At 40.8% G+C, this 19,466-nt stretch overlaps 1 protein-coding gene across 7 annotated transcripts in view; it reads left to right on the forward strand.

The window, feature by feature from the left end:
- The window catches only part of LOC118006401 (ankycorbin), a 137,894-nt gene that overhangs the window by 108,946 nt on the left and 9,482 nt on the right, over positions 1-19,466 (forward strand). For 4 of the 7 annotated variants that reach the window (XM_034999031.1, XM_034999026.1, XM_034999032.1 and 1 more), the window contains 9 exons: positions 5,855-5,919; positions 9,498-9,555; positions 10,264-10,334; positions 11,978-12,084; positions 12,812-12,990; positions 13,264-13,292; positions 14,353-14,439; positions 15,562-15,648; positions 18,252-18,309. In XM_034999031.1, coding sequence (XP_034854922.1) covers positions 5,855-5,919; positions 9,498-9,555; positions 10,264-10,334; positions 11,978-12,084; positions 12,812-12,990; positions 13,264-13,292; positions 14,353-14,439; positions 15,562-15,648; positions 18,252-18,309 — 741 coding nt within the window. The remainder of the gene's footprint in view (positions 1-5,854; positions 5,920-9,497; positions 9,556-10,263; positions 10,335-11,977; positions 12,085-12,811; positions 12,991-13,263; positions 13,293-14,352; positions 14,440-15,561; positions 15,649-18,251; positions 18,310-19,466) is intronic. The other 3 variants (XM_034999027.1, XM_034999028.1, XM_034999029.1) reach the window with 3 other exon arrangements.

Below are 19,466 nucleotides of genomic sequence, written 5' to 3' on the forward strand. Positions count from 1 at the left end.
ACTTGCCTGTTTGCTGACCACCACACACGGGTGTGTCGTGGTCACGTAGGAAAGCCAGCTCCTAAGCCCACAGCGCCATCTCTGAGCTGGACCTATGTTATTTGTCTAGCATCTTTTATTTTGCTTGCTCTGGTTCTTCACTGACGTAGGGATTGGCATTTCTGTCTGTTTCTTTAGAAAGCACTTCTCCCGGATAAATAGTAAAATTGACTCCTAGGCTTTTTTTCAGAGTGGGGGGTGGTGGTGCCTGCATTTAGCACCCTGGAGGATGAGGCAGGATTGAACAGAAGCATTAACAGAAGATTGAAGAAGACCAGGGCGCCTGGGTGGCTCAGTTGGTTAAGCGACTGCCTTCGGCTCAGGTCATGGTCCTGGAGTCCCGGGATCGAGTCCCGCATCGGGCTCCCCGCTCGGCGGGGAGTCTGCTTCTCCCTGGGACCCTCCTCCTTCTCATGCTCTCTGTCTCTCATTCTCTGTCTCGCAAATAAATAAAATCTTAAAAAAAAAAAAAAAAAAAAGGTTGAAGAAGACCAAAGAATCTTCTGTTTGTTATCAGGGCTTTTCTGAAGCATCTGCTTTCAGACACCCTCTATTCATGAGTGTATACATTTGACACAATGGGACAGGATACCAAAGTAAGAGTGATTGAAACAAATAGAATTTTCTCTCTCTCAGTTGAAAGCCCCAAATCGGTATGGCAGCTCAGCTCCACACTGTGAGGGATACAGACCTCTGTTGCTCCACCATCCAGGGTGCGGCTGTGGTCCTCATAGCCCAAGGCGGCTTCCCCTGAATCTGCGCCCCAGCAGCTGCAAAGGGGAGGGGCAAGCACAGCCCACGAATGACACACACTTAGATCTCATTGCACAGAGTGTGATCTGTGGCCACACTCGGCTTTCTGGGAAGCTGGGAACTCTGGGCAGCAACGTGTCCTGTTAAAAATATCGAAGGTTTTGTTACACAAGGAGGTAGAGACAGAGATTGGAGGATAATGTGCATTTTGTATCTCACACCCATATCTTAAATTTTCTCTGATCCCTTTGCACACTTAACCTTCAAAATAAAACGTCTTTTCTCACAGAAGAGAGACTTAGGAGAGTGAGAACTGGGATATGGAAACATCAGAATGCATAGTCCTCAGAAGGAGGAATGCTTGAGAGCCCTTACTTTTCTCTGGGGTTTCTAAGGGCTGGCTTAATTTTTGTTTTGATTTCTAGGTGAACTTCCATTCCTTTATGCCCCCTAATCCCACTCAGATTTGATACCATGTAAAGACACAAAAGGTAATATCTAGCCATCTTAAAACTCAGGCACTTTAGAGAATGGGTCGTTTAAACTGTAACTGCAAATTATAGCCAATAAAGTGTATTTCATATTTTCATTTAGAACAAAGAAAAATGAAAAAACGATTGTATGATTTGTCGTACTTTACTTGCTGTTGACTTGTGTATGGGTGGTCAGAAAGGTCAACCATATACAGCCATCAGCATAACCTGGCCATAAAAATACTTCAGATGGTATACACACACACAAACAAGTCTTTTAATTCCATATGGAATGCTATACAAATCTATACTGGGGGGACTAAGGGGTGATTCCATATCTAATAGTAAAAATAGTGGCTGTAAATAGTCTTTCATACTCGGATCCTCTCCTGGGGATATATATAACAAGGTAAACGGACCTGTGCCTCAGCAATGAAAATATGGTGAAAAGATGAGGATTACTATGACTAATGATGTTTAAATATATTTAAAATTATAAATAAGGGGCGCCTGGGTGGCTCAGATGTTTAAGCGTCTGCCTTCGGCTCAGGTCATGATCCCAGGGTCCTGGGATCGAGCCCCGCATCGGGCTCCCTGCTCCGCGGGAAGCCTGCTTCTCCCTCTCCCACTCCCCTGCTTGTGTTCCCTCTCTTGCTGTGTCTCCCCTCTGTCAAATAAATAAATAAAATGTTTAAAAACAAATAAAAAATAAATAAAACTATAAATAAGAACCAAATTTATACTTTTATTGTTTAAATATAGTCCGCATTCTGAAACTCTAATTTTTAAGAAAATATTTTAAATCTTATCTAGTTATTATTCTCTTTATTTTTCTAAATGTTTCTATATTATCTAAAACCGTGATTTTTTCAGACTTTGGCCTTGTTAGCCCTATCTCTATCTTCTGACTTCATTAGTTTCAAAGTTTTTCACATACACTTGAAGAGTACATCAATAATTCCTCTATTAGTTAATTCTTCTCCATTTTATAATCCTGTGATCTTAAAGAATTGAATAAAGGCTTATTGTCTGAGATGATGGGGGGCGGGGAGAAGGTGTTCCATGGCAAGAATGGCTGGGCCATCCTTTTTACTTTTTATTTTTATTTTTTTAAGTCCTCTCCACCTAGTGTGGGACTTGAAACTCATGACCCCGAGATCAAGAGTCGTACTTTCTACCGACTGAGCCAGCCAGGTGCCCCTGGGCCATCCTTTTCAGACTTCCTTTCATTAATAGGATTTTTATACTACCTGTAATAGCCCATGATTCTTGACTTATAAATAACACTGGTCTTTTTACTTACAGGCAAAGTTCTGCCAGAATGTACTGAATTAGGGTTGCCGTGTTATTTGCTTTTGGGAAATTGTTTCCTGATATTCCAGACAGATCCACAGCTGAATGGGGGCCAGACTTATACACTGTCTCATTACACTGAGAGTCTGTCACTAATATAATGTATTCTCTCCAGAAAATTTTGCATTTGGAAAGAGGATTTTGTTCTAACCTTAGGAGTGAGAGACCTCTTGCTTCAGTGTAATGTCCAGGGAATGATGTATTATTTGGATTTTGAGACTATTTGAATGGGAAATACCGTCGTTCTCCTGGTTTAGGAAAACGTCGCATAGGGCCAGGGAATAAAAGAATTGTGTTTCCTTTAGAAACACAGTACTTACTTCCAGGTATGACTAGAACACTTGGAGTGCAATGAAGCCCTGTTGTTTATTTTATGCTGAGTTGTTTAAACCTCCCTACTATCTTGTCTCTGGAGAATTGTGTCTTTTTCCAATGGGTGCTCTTTATGTAGAACAGCTTTTGTCCACCGCATAGACGAAAGCTAACGCACTGCATACATGACATAAACAATCTTCTACTTACAATCGGGATGGCTTCCAAAAGTTCATCTGTAAGGCATTTGTTTAGAACTCAGAATGTGTTTGTCCTTAGAAACACTGGTACAGATGATAGTTGGGGGCGAGGCTAGCCCACCGAAGCCTATTTCATGCATACTGTAACCGAACTCATACTATGATGTAGTATACATCCTGGAAGGAGGGGTTCTCATGCAGTAAAAGGAGGATGAGGAAGAGAAGAGGTTTGTCTTTCTGCTTCCAAGGGTCTCCATTGCCAACCTTCCTCATCCTCATCCATGTGGGAGAGGTTGGAGGGATTCCTGCCTCTCAGTGTTCTGCACCACCTAAACAATCCCCCCTCACGGATGCCCTTAGAATCCTGTAGTTCAGCTGGTCTCAGAAAAGAAGGAATCTGATCTTCTGACCTCACACGTGCTTCTGTACAGCTCACTGGGGTCCTAAACCCTCTAATTTGTATGTATTTCCTACTCCAATAATTAAAGATTTATAGTCAGGGGGTGCCTGGGTGGCTCAGTCGGTTAAGCGTCTGCCTTTGGCTCAGGTCATGATCTCCACATGCTGGTATGGAGCCTTGCATCGGGCTCCCTGCTTAGCGGGGAGTCTGCTTCTCCCTCTGCCCCTCCCCGCCCCACTCATGTGAGCACATGTGTGCGCACTCTCTCTCTTAAATAAAATCTTAAAAAAAAAAAAGATTTATTAATTTGACAGAGAGAGACACAGCGAGAGAGGGAACACAAGCAGGGGAAGTGGGAGAGGGAGAAGCAGGCTTCCCGAGGAGCAGGGAGCCCGATGCGGGGCTCGATCCCAGGACCCTGGGATCATGACCTGAGCTGAAGGTGGACGCTTAAAGACTGAGCCACTCAGGTGCCCCATGAAGACTATTTCAAAAAGGAGAAATGATATTTGGAGACTGGACCACCATATAAAAGAAATTGTTGTTTCTAAGCCCCATGGTTCTCCCCAGGGGTGATTTTGCCCCCAAGGAATATCTGGCAACATCTGGAGACATTTCTGATCATCACAAATGGACATATAATGGGTAGAGGCCAGAGGTACTGCTTATTACCCTAAAATGCATAGGACAACCTCCCTCCCCTCAACACACACAGCTTAAAGAATCAATAGCGCTGAGGCTGAGAAACCATTTTTGAAGCATGTCCCAAAGTATGGGTTGTTTACAGGTGTTACATTGGGCGTATCTTGGCCAAAAAGTTTGGAAAATGGAGAATTTAAGAGTTGACTATGTGTGCTAGGTTGGCTAGCAGTGGTAATTTTGGTTCTTCCCCGCAAACCTCCTCCCCAGACATTTGGAATGAGCTATACCTTCTAATTCAAATTAACAAGTGTGTATTAAGAACCTACTAGGCATCATCCGTGCTGGACTAGAGACACAGCAGGGAAAGAGTCCGAATTTCCTGTCCTCAATGAGTTCATAGTCTAGTCGGGAAAGAAAAACAATGATCCCCATAGATGTGTGTGTTGTGTGGAGGGGTTGGGGTGGGAAGGGAGTGTGGGAAGGTGCTCAGTGCTGTGAAGAACAGAAATGAAGCAGGGAGTAAGGATTAAAAAGGTGGCCGAGGAATGGGAATTTTAAAAGGGGAGGTCAGGGGATACACCATTCCAAAGCACCCTTACAGCGGCATCTGAGATGAGCGAGTAAGCCGTGTGGTGATCCGGAGGGAGAGATTCCAGGCTCAGCGCAGAGCAGCTGGGAAGGGCCTCGGGTGGGAGCCTGCTGGGCTGGTAGCCAGGCCTTCTGCCTGGAGGCTGCCCCTCAGCCCCTCTTCCATAGAAATTCTGTAGGCCCATTAGGCAGTGGAGAGAGTTGGGTCCAGCATGAGCACTTCCTAAAGCTGACCGCTGAGGCATCGGAGTGCCTCCTGTTGGAGTCACGTTCTATGAAGGGAACATAAAGAAATGCCACTTAAATAGTGTATTACTGGCTTTACAACTCTTTCCCTTCTTCCACAGAAGGATTTTGAATATCTGAAAACTCAAGGTAATTTCCATGCAGGGGCTGGAGCACATTTGGAGGAGAGGGAAATGAAAGGTCCAAAACCGGGATTTAAGTGTGTGGGTGTTCAGAATGTTCTCGCCTGGCCCACGGGCAGCCTCTCTTGGGTTCCTGGGCCTGTGGTAGTCGAAGCCTGGTGTGGCTGATGTGGATGCAGGGCATTTGGCATACATACAGTTGCAGAGCTGAGCTGCATGTCTTGAGTCACCTGCAAGCTTCTAGCTAAGATTTCATGGCACCCGGGCGCCTGGGTGGCTCAGTTGGTTAAGCGACTGCCTTCGGCTCAGGTCATGATCCTGGAGTCCCGGGATCGAGTCCCGCGTCGGGCTCCCTGCTCGGCTGTGAGTCTGCTTCTCCCTCAGACCCTCCCCCCTCCCATGTGCTCTCTGTCTCTCTCATTCTCTCTGTCTCAAATAAATAAATAAAATCTTTAAAAAAAAAAAAAAGATTTCATGGCACCCCAAGAGAAACGGCACTTGGAGTAGACCCCGAATATTACCCAGCGGGCAGGATGCTCTGTGTTCTCGGCTCTTTAGTCACTGAACTTTACAGATAAGAAGCTGAGGTCTTCCCCTAAAGAGTAACAATCCCGTCTTTGTTGGAGAACAGTTTATTTCCTCATAGTTGTCTTCCTTACAGAGATAAGAAAGGGATTTAAAACGTGTGGCCTTTTTTTCCAAAACTTTTTTTTTCACTCCATTTAGGACACAGTGCTTTACACCTCGCAGCCAAGAACAGCCACCATGAATGCATCCGGAAGCTCCTTCAGGTAACATGGAACAACCTAAAATGATGTCAAAATTCAAGAGTACCCTTATCTGTGAAAGAACAAACACACGCACGCTCCTTTAAATACCATCCCAGAAACTGCATTTCCTAAGAGGCATCATTCTTTAAATGATAACCAAGGAGAAGATTATTTCCATAGCAGTTGCGCTGGTAAGGGAAGAGGATCCTAATCAGAATTTGGAGTGTCTTCCTGGGATCCAGCCTTTTTCTCTCCTTCATTCAGCTCCTCACTTTCTTTCCTGAAAGGCTTGTATCCCTTACGTAGTCCATTTTAAAAACTTTTTCCATGCTGTTGAAGATCCTTATGATACAGGATCTCCAGTATCCTAGTATTCTCTCCTTCTGTCATTGGGAGAACACAGCTCTTACTGAGAAACAGAATTTTAACTGCTGTTTCCTCATATGTCACTTTTAATGAGCTTTTAGTTCTTGGTTTTTGTTTAGGTTCTTGGTTTTATTCTTTATAATTTCAAGCCAACTTCCGGGTTTGCTAACCTTGCCCTCTTATAATGCTCATGTAGTGGGACGACCTCTGTAAATCCTTAAAGATGAATATTTAATGAACTCCCGATAGCAGTCCAAACTGTAACACCCCTCTGTTGCCAGTCAGAATGCAAGCCGGTGGTTTTCAGGAACAGCACAGAGCAATAAAATCCGCGCCTGGCAGACTGTTCTGTTGAACTGCTGCCTCAGCCTTCACGAGCAAGCGCTGTGTGTGACCGGCATCTTGCTTTGATTTGGCTTTGCAATTCTAATGCAGAAATGTGGTCACATTCTTCAACTTGTCGTGCTCTGTTGATCACACAGCTTCTTGTCTTCCATTACATGATGTAAGCTACCACCAATGCCAGGAATGCATAACCTTAACAGGTCTTTGAAGTGAAATTCAAGAAAAATAGATCAACATCTGTGATTATTATTATTATGTTTTTTATTATGAGGCATCTCTCTGAAAACGGTTAAAATAGAACTTCTCTGCCTTCTCTGAGACCCGGCACTCTGGATAAATGACAAATCACTGACTTGTCCCAGTATCCTGCCTCCATACCCTTGGCCTTCCCTTCATTTTTTCTTTAACTTATTTGTATTTTAAATCTCCATTCCCAGTCTGGCTTGGTTATCCAGACTTTGCATCTGGCTCTAATTTTCGGGAAGAATGAACTTGACAAGCTGGAAATCCTCATGGGCAAGGACCAGATATTCTAGCCTCTAATGTAATTTTATATCTGGTTATGCAAATGGGTTGGTTTTTCTCTGGAATCTTTGAAGCCTTTAAACACTTCCTTGTGCTATTCTAAAATTAGGCCAAAGCATGGTAAGTCGTAACTTGATCTCCATTCTTCTTACCACTGACGGGCAGACAGACATTTCACTCTAACATTGCCTGTTCTTGCCTCTAACTTGCAAACTTGCTGTTCTTCTTTCTGAATAGTTGCTAAAACCTGAGGCTTTGATGTCCTACGAATGGGTTGCTTTCCTTGGGTCCTGGACCTCTCTAGCCAATTCTTCATTTGTGTCTTGGCATCCCCTGCCCTCTGTGTTGGGACTCTTGTTATCTCCTGCCTTCCCTTACCCTCTGTACTTAATCCACTGTAGGCTCTCTAGGCCTTTGCTCTTACTGTCTGCTGGAGAGACTTCTCTTCTCCAGTGGCTACCATTTTAAAGTTCTGCCTCCTGAAGGCAATGAGCACAAAGAGTCTTGTGAGATTCTTCAAATTCAAATGAACTCTCTCCCTCCCCCAAGAGCCCGCTAGGCCCCCCTGCTTTTAACAAGTGCCCCGTGGGCACCATGCACTGTCAAGCATTGAATATATGCTCATGAACAGAGAACAGAGCAGCCCCTATCCTGATGGAGCTGGCCATCTTGTAAACAAATCCGCAAATACACATTACATATTGCATAACATCATGAAGAAAACTAACAGAGACCTGAGAGAGAGGAGTGTGGGTGGATATTCAGGGAAGGCCTCCTGGAAGAGGTGATATTTAAGCTGAAAATGATGGAAAGAGCCAAGGGGAAAACATCTCAAGCAGAGAGAAGAGCAAGTTACAGAGGGCCTCCAGTAGGAAAGGCTCTGGTTAGGGAGGAAAGAAAGCCTGGGGCAAAACGAGTGAGGAGGAGAAAGAAGGACATGGGGTGCCGGCCTATGTGGCATAATAGGCAGACTGTAACTCCTCTAAGCACAGCATGGAACTGTGGAGGGCTTTAAAGGAAGGACTGATATTCAGTTTTAAAAGATCACTCTAGTCCTAGAGAGAATAGGGGCAAAAGCAAAGCTGTGGAGACCACGGGAGGCAGCCACAGCTTGTCTGGGTGAGAAGGTGCTGGCTTAGCTGACGGGGTGATCATGGGGAAAGAGAGAGTAGAGCAGGTGTATTTAGGACACAGAATTGACAGGACATGGTGGCGGAGGGGAAGGAGAAGAAATCAGAGATGGCCCAGTGATCTTTGGCTAGTTGGCTAGTTGGGTGATGGTGCTGTTGACAAAGACAGGGAAGCGTCAGGGAGAGGAGACCAGAAGTCTGGGCTGGGCTGCATTTGAGGTGCCTACAGGGAGCGGGACTGTGAACTAGGCAATGGGTTATCCAGCCTGGCACTCAGAGATGGTGTCTGTTGTATACAGAGAAGAACATGGGCTCTAGCCCAACACATCTGGGTTTGAATCCTGGCTCTGCCACTTCCTGTGACTTGAGTAAATTATTAACTTCTTTGTATCTCAGTTTCCTCAAATGATGGTGGGAGTGATAATAGTATCTATCTAGGGTTGTGAGGAGCCTTAAAACAATATTTTGAAGAGTGCCTGGCACGTGATAGCTAATAGGCACTATTGTGGTGGTTATTGTTAAGATTTCCATTTGAGAGTCATTAGCCTCTTGGTGGGTGTGGATGAGATTACCAAGGAAGAGAGCAGCGAGGAACCCCAAGGTTCTGTTTGGCTAATGGAGGGGGAGTGGCCAGAGCAGGGGCCAGGAAAGCAGGCTAGTGTGGAGCCGAAAGGAAGGAATGTTTGGAGAAGTGGGTGGATTGCTGTAGGGGGAGGACACAGATGTTTGTTGTTGTGGGAAACATGAAGGTTGTTGGTGACCGACTAGGGCCATCTCTGTGGAGTCTGGAGGACAGCACGCAGCTGCACTGGGTTTGGAAGTGAATGGAAAGCGAGGAAGCCTGGATTGCACGTGGGCCGTTCTTGGAAAGTTGGTTTTGTGAAGAGGGATAGAGAATTAGGGCAGGAAATGGGGGGAAAGATGGGATCAAGGTGAGAACTCCTAGAGCATGTGTGTTAGCTGATGGGGATGATCTGCTGGTGATGGGGTGCTAGTGTGAGAGAGAGGACAGGACAGCCAAAGCAACAAAGAGGTGACCTCTTGCCTGGGTCACCATTACTTGGAAATGAGTCCCCCCCCCCCCCACCTCCCCAGTAGGCCCTGGAGCACAGCAATCGGGGCTTCTTCCTATTTAAACTCTTCCTAATAAGATACATCATAACCTTGCAGGAAAAGGATGAACTAAACAGAACTGAATTTTATTATGTGTATTTATTTATTTTTGTCTTCTAGTCTAAATGCCCAGCCGAAAGCGTTGACAGTTCTGGGAAAACAGCTTTACATTATGCAGGTGACTTTCAGTATCTTATTTATCTTCTGCCACAAGAAATACTAAATTTTCCTTTTCCTCATTCAAGCCATTTTATTTCTGATGCTGTTGTCTGTCATCATTCCTAGAATTTCCATTTCCCTCAGTTTGCAAAACGTGTGGAGTTTTATCAAAGAACACATCTAGAATTCATCAGTTGTGCCAAACAATCAGTAAAAATTGTCATGGTTATTGTATTTTAATTAATGTAAGCTTCTTATTTAAGAGGCACTCATAAGCATTTGCAGATTTCATGTGATGTTTGATACAGACTTTTTTGATTTGGGGCTCAAAAGAAACCCCAATTTTATTTATCAGTGTTCTGTTTTACTGTCTGTTTTTATCTCACACAACTCCAAGTAATAGGACGCTGAGACCGAACTCAGGAATGATGAGATTTATAAATTCCTGTTAGTGCTCGTTGTGGACAAGCCAAGTCCTTACAAAATTTGTATTTGTATTTGTATAAGGGCAACTGGCAGCCACTGGCTTTAGGTCTGGAAACATCAAAATTTAATAGTAATTGAAAACGCCTTACTTAACCTTCCTGATACCATTGCTCTTCAGTGCAACTAGAGTAACATAGGCAAACTGGGTGGGACGCGAACTTTCCATGTCCTGAACGTGTTTGACATCCCTGCTTGTGTGAACAGCGTTGTGATGGGCTGTGGTGTTTGCTTCCTTCCCCAGCGGCACAAGGCTGCCTTCCAGCCGTGCAGGCTCTTTGCGAGCACAAAAGCCCCATAAACCTCAAGGATTTGGTGAGTATCGGGCGGCTACTAGATGGACACTGGTTTCTAGAGCGCTCTGGGCTACTCCCGAAAGTCACGAAGACATTTAGAGACCTAAGCATTTGGCAAGACTAGTGATTTCCAACCTGGGTCCTCTTCTGCCAAATGGATTCAAGTATTCTCTCCACTGGTCCCTGAACCATTAACAAGACATTTTGCAACATGCACTTCCTGATGTGTATATTTGTTTCTGAGCTTGTCTGCCATCAACCTAAATATTAATAAGGCTGACTTTCTTGATTTTTAGAAATAAGAAATAAGTCTAAATTGAAGTTCTATTATTTCTGTTCTTTCCCATGTGTCATCTTGGGTACTCTTGGTTAGGGTTTCTCAACTTTGAAGACTGCTTCTAGACTATTTTAACCTTGCTGGACTATTTTGAGAGTAAATATACATGCCATTCAGTCCTGGTTTACAAAGTTAAATTTCCTGCCATAGGATGGGAATTGACATGCATATGCATTGTACCTAATGGGGATATTGTTAAGTGAGTTTATAGAATCTGAGGACGAATTCCCACTCCCTGAATCTCAGTGCTTTATAACCAGAAAGTATTATAACTTCACAGAGATAACGTTTTAGAAACGTGTCTGAAATTCTATTTTAAATGGAGACTCAATCTTTAAGCAGTAATTATATTTTTTTAAGTCCTCATGTTAAATCATTGGCTATATTGTAATTTATTTTTTCCTTTGCCTCTTTGAATACGTCTACCTTAAAAATTACTATCAACCCCATTTGTGAGGAATGTTCAAGGAAAAAGCAGAACAAAAACTTCTCTTTATGGTTTGTATCATTTGAGTTAGGACCTCTTCACCCTAAGATTGTGGAAATAGTCACCTGTATATTCTTCTGGTATTTTTTCTTATTTTCTGTTGTAAATAATGTTTAAATTCTTAACTTCCTTACATGATTTGTATATGAGTTGGGATCTCATTTTCTTTCTCTTTTTTTTTTTTTTTGCCTTTTTTATTTTTTTAAATTTTAATTTCAGTGTAGTTAAAATACAGTGTTACATTAGTTTCAGGTATATAATACAGTGATTCAACATCATTTTCTTTTTTTTTTTAAGGAATGCCAATTGTCATCTTAAATCATTCTTTCCATTGATCTTTTATCTAGTCAGGTGTCAGGAATAGACAGACTCTTAATTTCTGTTCTGTTTTGGCACCTGTCAGGTTATGAAAGCATTCACTCTCTGAGAAGGGAATAGCAGAATGAATGGTAGGAAGCATGTGGTTCGCTTGGAAGAAGCTGCCACCACCACCTGTGGAAACAAGTCCTTCATTTCTCCAGAGCCATCTCCTCAATAAACATGATATACTTGCCTTGAGCCTTTACATACTTGGTGTTGCCCTCTCTCTCACATCATCGCCAGACTGAGTGATGGTCACTGAAGGAACAAGTAGCCCAAGAGGCCGAGGTTCTGAGGAAAAGCTAACAGTTGGTGCAGCTCCGTAAGAAGAGCTGTGCTGAGATGTAACGGTACACAGTTGGGATGCAAACTGTCATGGTGGCAGGACGGCTCCGGAATAAATGTACAAAGAGCAAGGTCCTTTGCAATTCTGGCCATTTGGTGTCTGAGTTACAATCAATCTGAATTTGTCTCCTAGGATGGGAATATACCACTGCTGCTTGCAGTACAAAATGGCCACAGTGAGGTCTGTCGCTTTCTCCTGGACCACGGAGCAGATGTAAATTCCAGGGACAAAAATGGAAGGTACCACAGAAATAGAAATCATGGGATTTCGGCGATATCTACATTCTGGGAGTCTCAAAATAACAAAGCTATCTTTTGGATCGTTTGTTATAAAGTGCTTGTAATTTTTTCATTTTTTGCCTTTTTTTTTTTTTAAGTAAACTCTGTGCCCAACATGGAGCTCAAACTCATGACCTTGAGATCAAAAGCCGCATATTCTACTGACTGAGCCAGCCAGGCACCCCTCCTGCCTCTTCTGATAATCCAGAATCTGTTTTGACTTAAAATAGTTTTCCCTCAGACCTCAGTCTATGATGAGATTATTGAATACTAAAGTGACTAGGCCATTTCCAGTGGCTTCTCATGCAAAATTAAACAAGAGTAAACATATTGGCTGCTTTTAAAAATAGTCATAATGATGTATAGGTACTTTTAAATGCTTGAGGTGAAAAGAGGACATAATTTATGCCAATCATATTAAATTCCATCATATTTAGAAGATTATGTTTAGAAGATTATGTCTCTGTTATTTGACCTAATATGGGTTTAATGTTTTGATTTAATCTGAAGTTTAAAAACAAAAATAACCTAATTTCACCTCGCTAGCACTACATTTCAAATTCCCTAGATTAAGTGTATATGTTTAACTGCACTTATCATCTTTTCCTTGTTTTCAAGATAAATGACTTCCCAAGAAAGTGTCTTCCCATTGTCTTAGTACTAATTTGGTGTCTCCTTTTTTCTTTAGAACTGCTCTCATGCTGGCTTGTGAGATCAGCAGCTCTAATATCGTGGAAGCCTTAATTAAAAAGGGTGCAGACCTAAACCTTGTAGATTCTCTTGGACACAATGCCTTACATTATTCCAAACTCTCAGAAAATGCAGGAATTCAAAGCCTTCTATTATCAAAAATCTCTCAGGATTCTGGTATGTGAAAGAAAATAGCCAGTGTTGTTTTAAATTTATCCACTCCATTTTCCCCAAAGGGTAAAGGAATGTGCACAATATGATCTATTTTGTTATTCCTTTAAACATATTCTTGAAGAAAAATGAAGTGTTAAATATTGTGTTTGTTGTGTTATGGGTGTGAGTGTGTGTGTGTATGTGTGTATCCGCCACCAAAAGCCCCAAAGTGGGTGTGGGTCAGGGTCCTTTCAGTTCTGTTTTTTTTTTTTTTTTTTTTCACTTTTTCCTCTACAGATTTAAAGACACCAACAAAACCAAAGCAGGTATTTATCTTTGGGGGAGATAATTTTTTTTATCATCATAGCTTGTGGGACTTTGAAAATGTCCTGATTAAACCACTCTGTGGTCCACTAGAAAAGTGACAAAAACTATGTTGAAAATACTTAAGGAGTGAAAAATCTTTAGAATAAATGATTCATTGTTAGAAAATGGTAAAGGTTTTCTTAATGGTTTACCCTGTTGCCAAAGCATGTAACTTAAAAACTTGCTACTTATATATTCATCTTTTTCTGAAATGTACTAATATTTTCTGTCAGTGTAAAAATGTTTGGTTAACTCTGTGAACAAACAACAATATTTTAAATACTTGTGTATCCCATGGATTATAGACATCCATCCATGGCAGTGTGAGATATTTAATGAACATAAGAGGTTTAGCTTGTCCTTTCATTTTAATTGGAACTTTTCTAAAATGTCGTTAGAGTTACAGAAATTGAGAAGATTGCCCTGTTATTTTGGAGTTTTTCCCTAAAAACATCAGTGTTTTTTCCTTTTTTGATGAGATGTATAGTTGACTGTTGTATTTATTTACTTATACATCAAGGTTCTTGAAAAATTGTCATAAAGAGGAAATAGTCAATACTGAATTTATTAGGTACTAGCTGGGTTACTTATCTATAACCTTCAGAGATGACATTTCCCCTTGCCCCCATATCAACATTCTTTAAGGAAAGGAGTGAAAATAATGCAAAGGTGGTAGAAATACCACTGCTTTGCATTAAGACAGAAGCTAAACGAGGAATGTATCCTGGGTTCTAAATGGGGGCAGACAGCTCCCCATCCTCCACTTTCCCAATTCTCCACACCAACTTAATCTGGTTTTGTCTTGTGTTTTATATTTTCTGGCTATTAAAGCATGGGCTGCTGGAAGAGCACTTGGAGCATGCATATTACTTATTTTTATGTGGGTAGATGTCAGGTCTTGATAAAATAAGAAATGCATGAACAGTTGAGGTTTTTCTCATTTGGTTGATGAAGCTGTTTGTTCAGACTTTACTAACCGAACTAACCCACCTCCGTTCTTTGGACTGTGATAACTTCCAGCATGATCAAGTCTCTAAACTAAGCTCAGAAAGAAGTGGAACTCCAAAAAAACGCAAAGCTCCACCACCTCCTATCAGTCCTACCCAGGTAAAGACAAAAGCAAACCAACAGTGAACAAACATACAACATCACCAACAAAAAACCACAATTTTGTCATTTTGTGTTCAGGCCAAAAAGAAATGTTTTAGGATTGACCCTTAAATGCACATTTTTTTTTCACATTTATTTTTTTTAAAGATTTTATTTATTTATTTGACAGAGCACTAGAGAGTGAGAGCAAGCAGGAGTGCGGGGAAGAGGGAGAGGGAGAAGCAGGCTCCCTGCTGAGCAGGGGGCCCAATGTGGGCCTCGATCACAGCACCCTGGGATCATGACCTGAGCAGAAGGCAGACACTTAACTGACTGAGCCACCCAGGCACCCATTAAATGCACATTTAAAATTTTCTTTACTGGTTTTCAATTACAGAGGGCGGTATGAAGGATTTTGATTATTAGTATGGAAATAATGTTGATTCTTATTTATTGCAAGGCTGAGGAGTTGAACAGTATCTTTCTTAAAAGCCTCAAGGAAAAAAAATAAAAATAAATAAAAGCTTCAGGGGAATTTCTCAAAATCTTATGACAGAAACTTCTTCCTTAAGTGAAGCTCAGTCTCCTTTTAGTACCTCACATTAATAGCTCACATGAAGGCAGGAAGAATGGGTGGCTGGGTGAGGCAGTTAATTGAAAATGAATTTTAGTTGGTTTCTTAAAACACTGCTAAAATATATTTGCCTTTCTAATTACATTGAAGGTTGGCTAATATTAAAAGCAGCTTTCATTTCTGAGCTTATAGTGACTGTTGCCTAGAGGAGGAAGCTCAGATGTCTGAAATCTCTCAAGTAGTTGAGAGGAATATCTCCTCTGATAAGTTATGTTAACTATGTGAGCATATTCGCTGATAATATTCTCAACATGCCACAGTTTTACAGGTTTTGAAAATTGCTTCTCATGACTAGAGGAACAGAGTTACTTAGTTATACTCTGCAAGGTTTCGGAAAGTATTTGAGGGGCTACATTAAGTTGAAAATACTCTTGAATTAATTGAGACTAAGGATGGTTACCATTAGATTTATTTGCATTGGTTAAGTAGGTGAATTCTTTGGCACTAGAGAAGAAAAGACTATGAAGAAGCATTCTTTATCTGTGATTTTCATTTTGTCTTTTAAGTTGAGTGATGTGTCTTCCCCAAGATCAATAACTTCAACACCACTTTCGGGAAAAGAATCCGTGTTTTTTGCCGAACCACCCTTCAAGGTAATTCCTTTCCGTGTTCAATTAATTCTGAATCGTAAGATACATAATAGATATGATTTAAGTGGTACAACGTTGGGCAAAACAAAATAGACTTCCCAGTGATTGGTTCACAACCTTTTCATTATGAAGCACCCTTCAGTTATTTCTCTTGGCCTGGACTCCACACACAAAGAGTAGAATGAATAAATTACATTCATTAAGTAATAACTAATTTTCTTCCTTTTAAAAAAAAGGGACAAAGATAAGAACTTAACTGATAGCCAGTCTTCTTACTAAATCGAGTTGATATAATGCCAATCAAAAAGAAAGAAATGTTGATTATTCTTTGATGTCTTACTGACAAGTAATTGTATATTTTTAATTAAGGTTTTTTGTAAACTAATATGCATTAATTTTAGAAAATCCATTCTACCTGATTCTCTAGATTTGTTGTTGGAAAGTATTTTAAGAAATGGGGGGACATTTCACTTTACTAACTGTTTACCTAACCATCACTAGGAAATCATGCTTGGAAAGAAAATAAAAATTGTAATTGTTGAAATGAAATTGCAGTGGTATCTATATTGCTTTCCCCCATCTAAGAATTACCAAATATAAATTTTCTTTGAACTTGGATGCACAGTGATCTGAAAAAGATTGTCAACCTGACATTTCTCCCACTTTTAACTAGATTTTATTAATAAATTTTTTTTAAAAAAAGATTTTATTTATTTGACAGAGAGAGACACAGCGAGAGAGGGAACACAAGCAGGGGGAGTGGGAGAGGGAGAAGCAGGCTTCCCGCTGAGTAGGGAGCCCGACTCGGGGCTCGATCCCAGGACCCTGGGATCATGACCTGAGCCGAAGGCAGACGCTTAACAACTGAGCCACCCAGGCACCCCTTTATTAATAAATTCTTAAGATGAATATCTATGCAAGGAAAGGCAAGAAAGTTTTATGCTCTTAAATTAGTACCCTACTATCTTCTAATATAATCATGGCTCAAAGGATGCAATGCATTCCAAAGAATAATATCACAAATTACAATTTTCAGAAAAGGAGTGTAAAAAGACTTTCATTTATTTACCCTCTCCCCCCCCACACACACACAAAAGATAAGAAGTGACACCATTTAGAATGGCTAAAGTTTAAAAATACCAAATGTTGGTGATAATGTGGAAGAACTAGAATTGTTTCGCTCTGCTGGTAGGAATGTAAAGTGGCAAAACTACTTTGGAAAACTGTTTGACAGTTTCTTTAAAAGTTCATCATACACCTAACATATGATCTAGCCGTCTATTCACTGATGTTTATCCAAGAGAAATTAAAATGTATGTCTCAAAAAATTATATACACAAATGTTTATAGCAGCTTTATTCACGTATCCCAAAACTAGAGACAATCCAAATGTCCGTCAGCAAGTGAATGGATGAGGATAATGAGATATGTCCATACAATTAATTATTACCCAGCTATAAAAAAAGAATGCAGAGCTGTACAAGCATTATCATAGATGAATCTGAAAGTCATCATGCTGAGTGAAAGAAGCCTGACACAAATTCATACCCATGACATTCCATTTATAGGAATTCTAGATAATGCTAACAGGAGAGTGGCAGTTGCCCGGGGCTGGGGCGGGCAGGGATTGGCTGTGTTGAAGCAGGAGAAAACTTGTCGGGTTAATGGAAATATTCTGTGTCTTGATTATGGTGGTGGTTCCATGGGTGTGTATCTATCAGAGCCCCTTACACCATAAACTTTAAATGGATGCTCTTTATTGTACCTTAAGATAGCTGAAAAATTAAACATCTATTTTTATAAAGTGAAAAGACAGCTTTTTGTAAAGATGAGTACTTGCCAAAAATGAGCCACTTTATTTTTAGCATTTGGGCTTTCACAAAAGTTCCTTTGCTGAAAACTTATCTCTCTTATCAGGTCTATGGCTCATCTGGATGAAACATAGTAATTTCTGGCAACTCGTTGTATTTTGTTTTGAAATGAAAGTCTGGCTTTGAAGTTGCAAGAATTTTTGCAATGTATTTAGCAGACAGATATTCAAGGACAAAGGTTTAGAGGAAATCTTTAGAGGTTTGTCAATCCATGACCATAAAGCTTTTTAGTCCCTTATAAAATTACCTTTATCTTCCCTGACAGGTCTTATTTACTACAATTTCTCTTAGAAGTATTAATAATAGTACATTAATAGCAATTAATGTATAAAATAGTAAAGCTAAAAAATAGTTCTAATGTATTTTAATCCATGTATTACCCAGACAGGTAAAACTTGTATTTCACTATGAAAGTAATATTTGCCATCTCAAGTTTTAGGACAAAGCCATAAAGTTATTACATTAAGAGATATTTGTATTATACTTACTAAATGAAATTTCTGAAAAATATTTTGAGGTTATATGCTCTGGAACCTAACGTTTTAGAGATTATACCTCAGTAGATAATTGTCACTTCTATTCACTTATATTTTAAAATATTTTCTTTCCTGGGGATCTTCTAACTTTTTCTAGAAGGCTAACTGTTCTGTGTCAACTCAGGGGGGGAAATTTGCTTGCTTCTCTTATGGAATACTACAGTCAGGAATATTCTTTTAAGTCATTTTTGCGTTCCAGCAGGCTGAGATCAGCTCTATACGGGAAAACAAAGACAGACTAAGTGACAACACTACAGGTAAGATGAAGGGAGAGCTGTTTTTGTCCCTTTGACAGGTCTGTAGTCCATGGCCATTTAAAGAGAGCAAAGGCCAAGCCGGGAGGGAGTGCAGGGAGGTTGGGGAGCCCTGGGGACCCCAGAGCTGCCAATACTACACAGGCTGACACTTTCCTTACTTCTGGAGGCTTTTACCTGGATTTTAAGGAGTCTGTAAGCATGGATATGAAAAAAATATACCTCTGTTTTCATTTGTCCCTAAATGTCAGCACTTCCTTCAACTACGAATATAGACAAATAACCCCCAGTGATATTAGCAGACCGGTGACTTTGCCAATAAGAGAATTCACAGATAATGTCATGTCACCTTACTCTTATCGCGGGTATCTGGAAATATCCTCGACAGTCTCTCTGCTAGAAATATGGCAGTTACTAGACCTGCTGCCAGATCTGGTTATTTGGTGTATTACAAAATCAGCTCTTAAATTACTATAGCCTGGGTATTCTCTTTTATGCATTTTATTTTATTTTAAAGATTTATTTATTTTAGAGAGAGAGCGCATTCATGCGCAAGAGGAGGGAGGGGCAGAGGGAGAGAATCTTCAAGCAGATGCTCCCCTGAATGCAGAGCCCAAAGTGGGGCTCGATCCCACGACCCTGAGATCATGACCTGAGCCAAAAACCAAGAGTCTGTTGCCTAACTGACTGAGCCACCCAGGTGCCCCCCTTTTATGCATTTTAAATAAAACATTATTTTGTGATGAGGTCCTCTGCTGCCGTCAGCAAGCAGCAGTCCTTGCCACTGGGCAGCAAGTTATTTCCTGAAAGGAGAGCCAACTGAGCATTTCTGTGGCTGCAGGATCTAACTTTCTCACTTTGGATTTTAAACATATATGCAAAGACAAAGTGTTAATGAAGTCACACACAGTCATACTGTCTTCACCAAGATAAGGTTTAATTCATTGCCTTAAGAGTCCATCCTGTGGGTTTACTCTCTAAGAATGTAGTATAGTACCCCCAGAGTCCATTTAAAATGTCACATAAATTATTTCTAAAGCTCCTTTTGCTTCAACATTCACCTTCTTAGCCTATTATGCATTTCATGTGTTTGGAACTTTTAACTTACAGAATTTAGAAATACTAAACTTTCTAATTCCTGGCAGAGATCCATGTTAATT

Source organism: Mirounga leonina, unplaced genomic scaffold, assembly GCF_011800145.1.
Source record: "Mirounga leonina isolate KUSES-001 unplaced genomic scaffold, KU_Mleo_1.0 Mir_96, whole genome shotgun sequence".
Classification (NCBI taxonomy): domain Eukaryota; kingdom Metazoa; phylum Chordata; class Mammalia; order Carnivora; family Phocidae; genus Mirounga; species Mirounga leonina.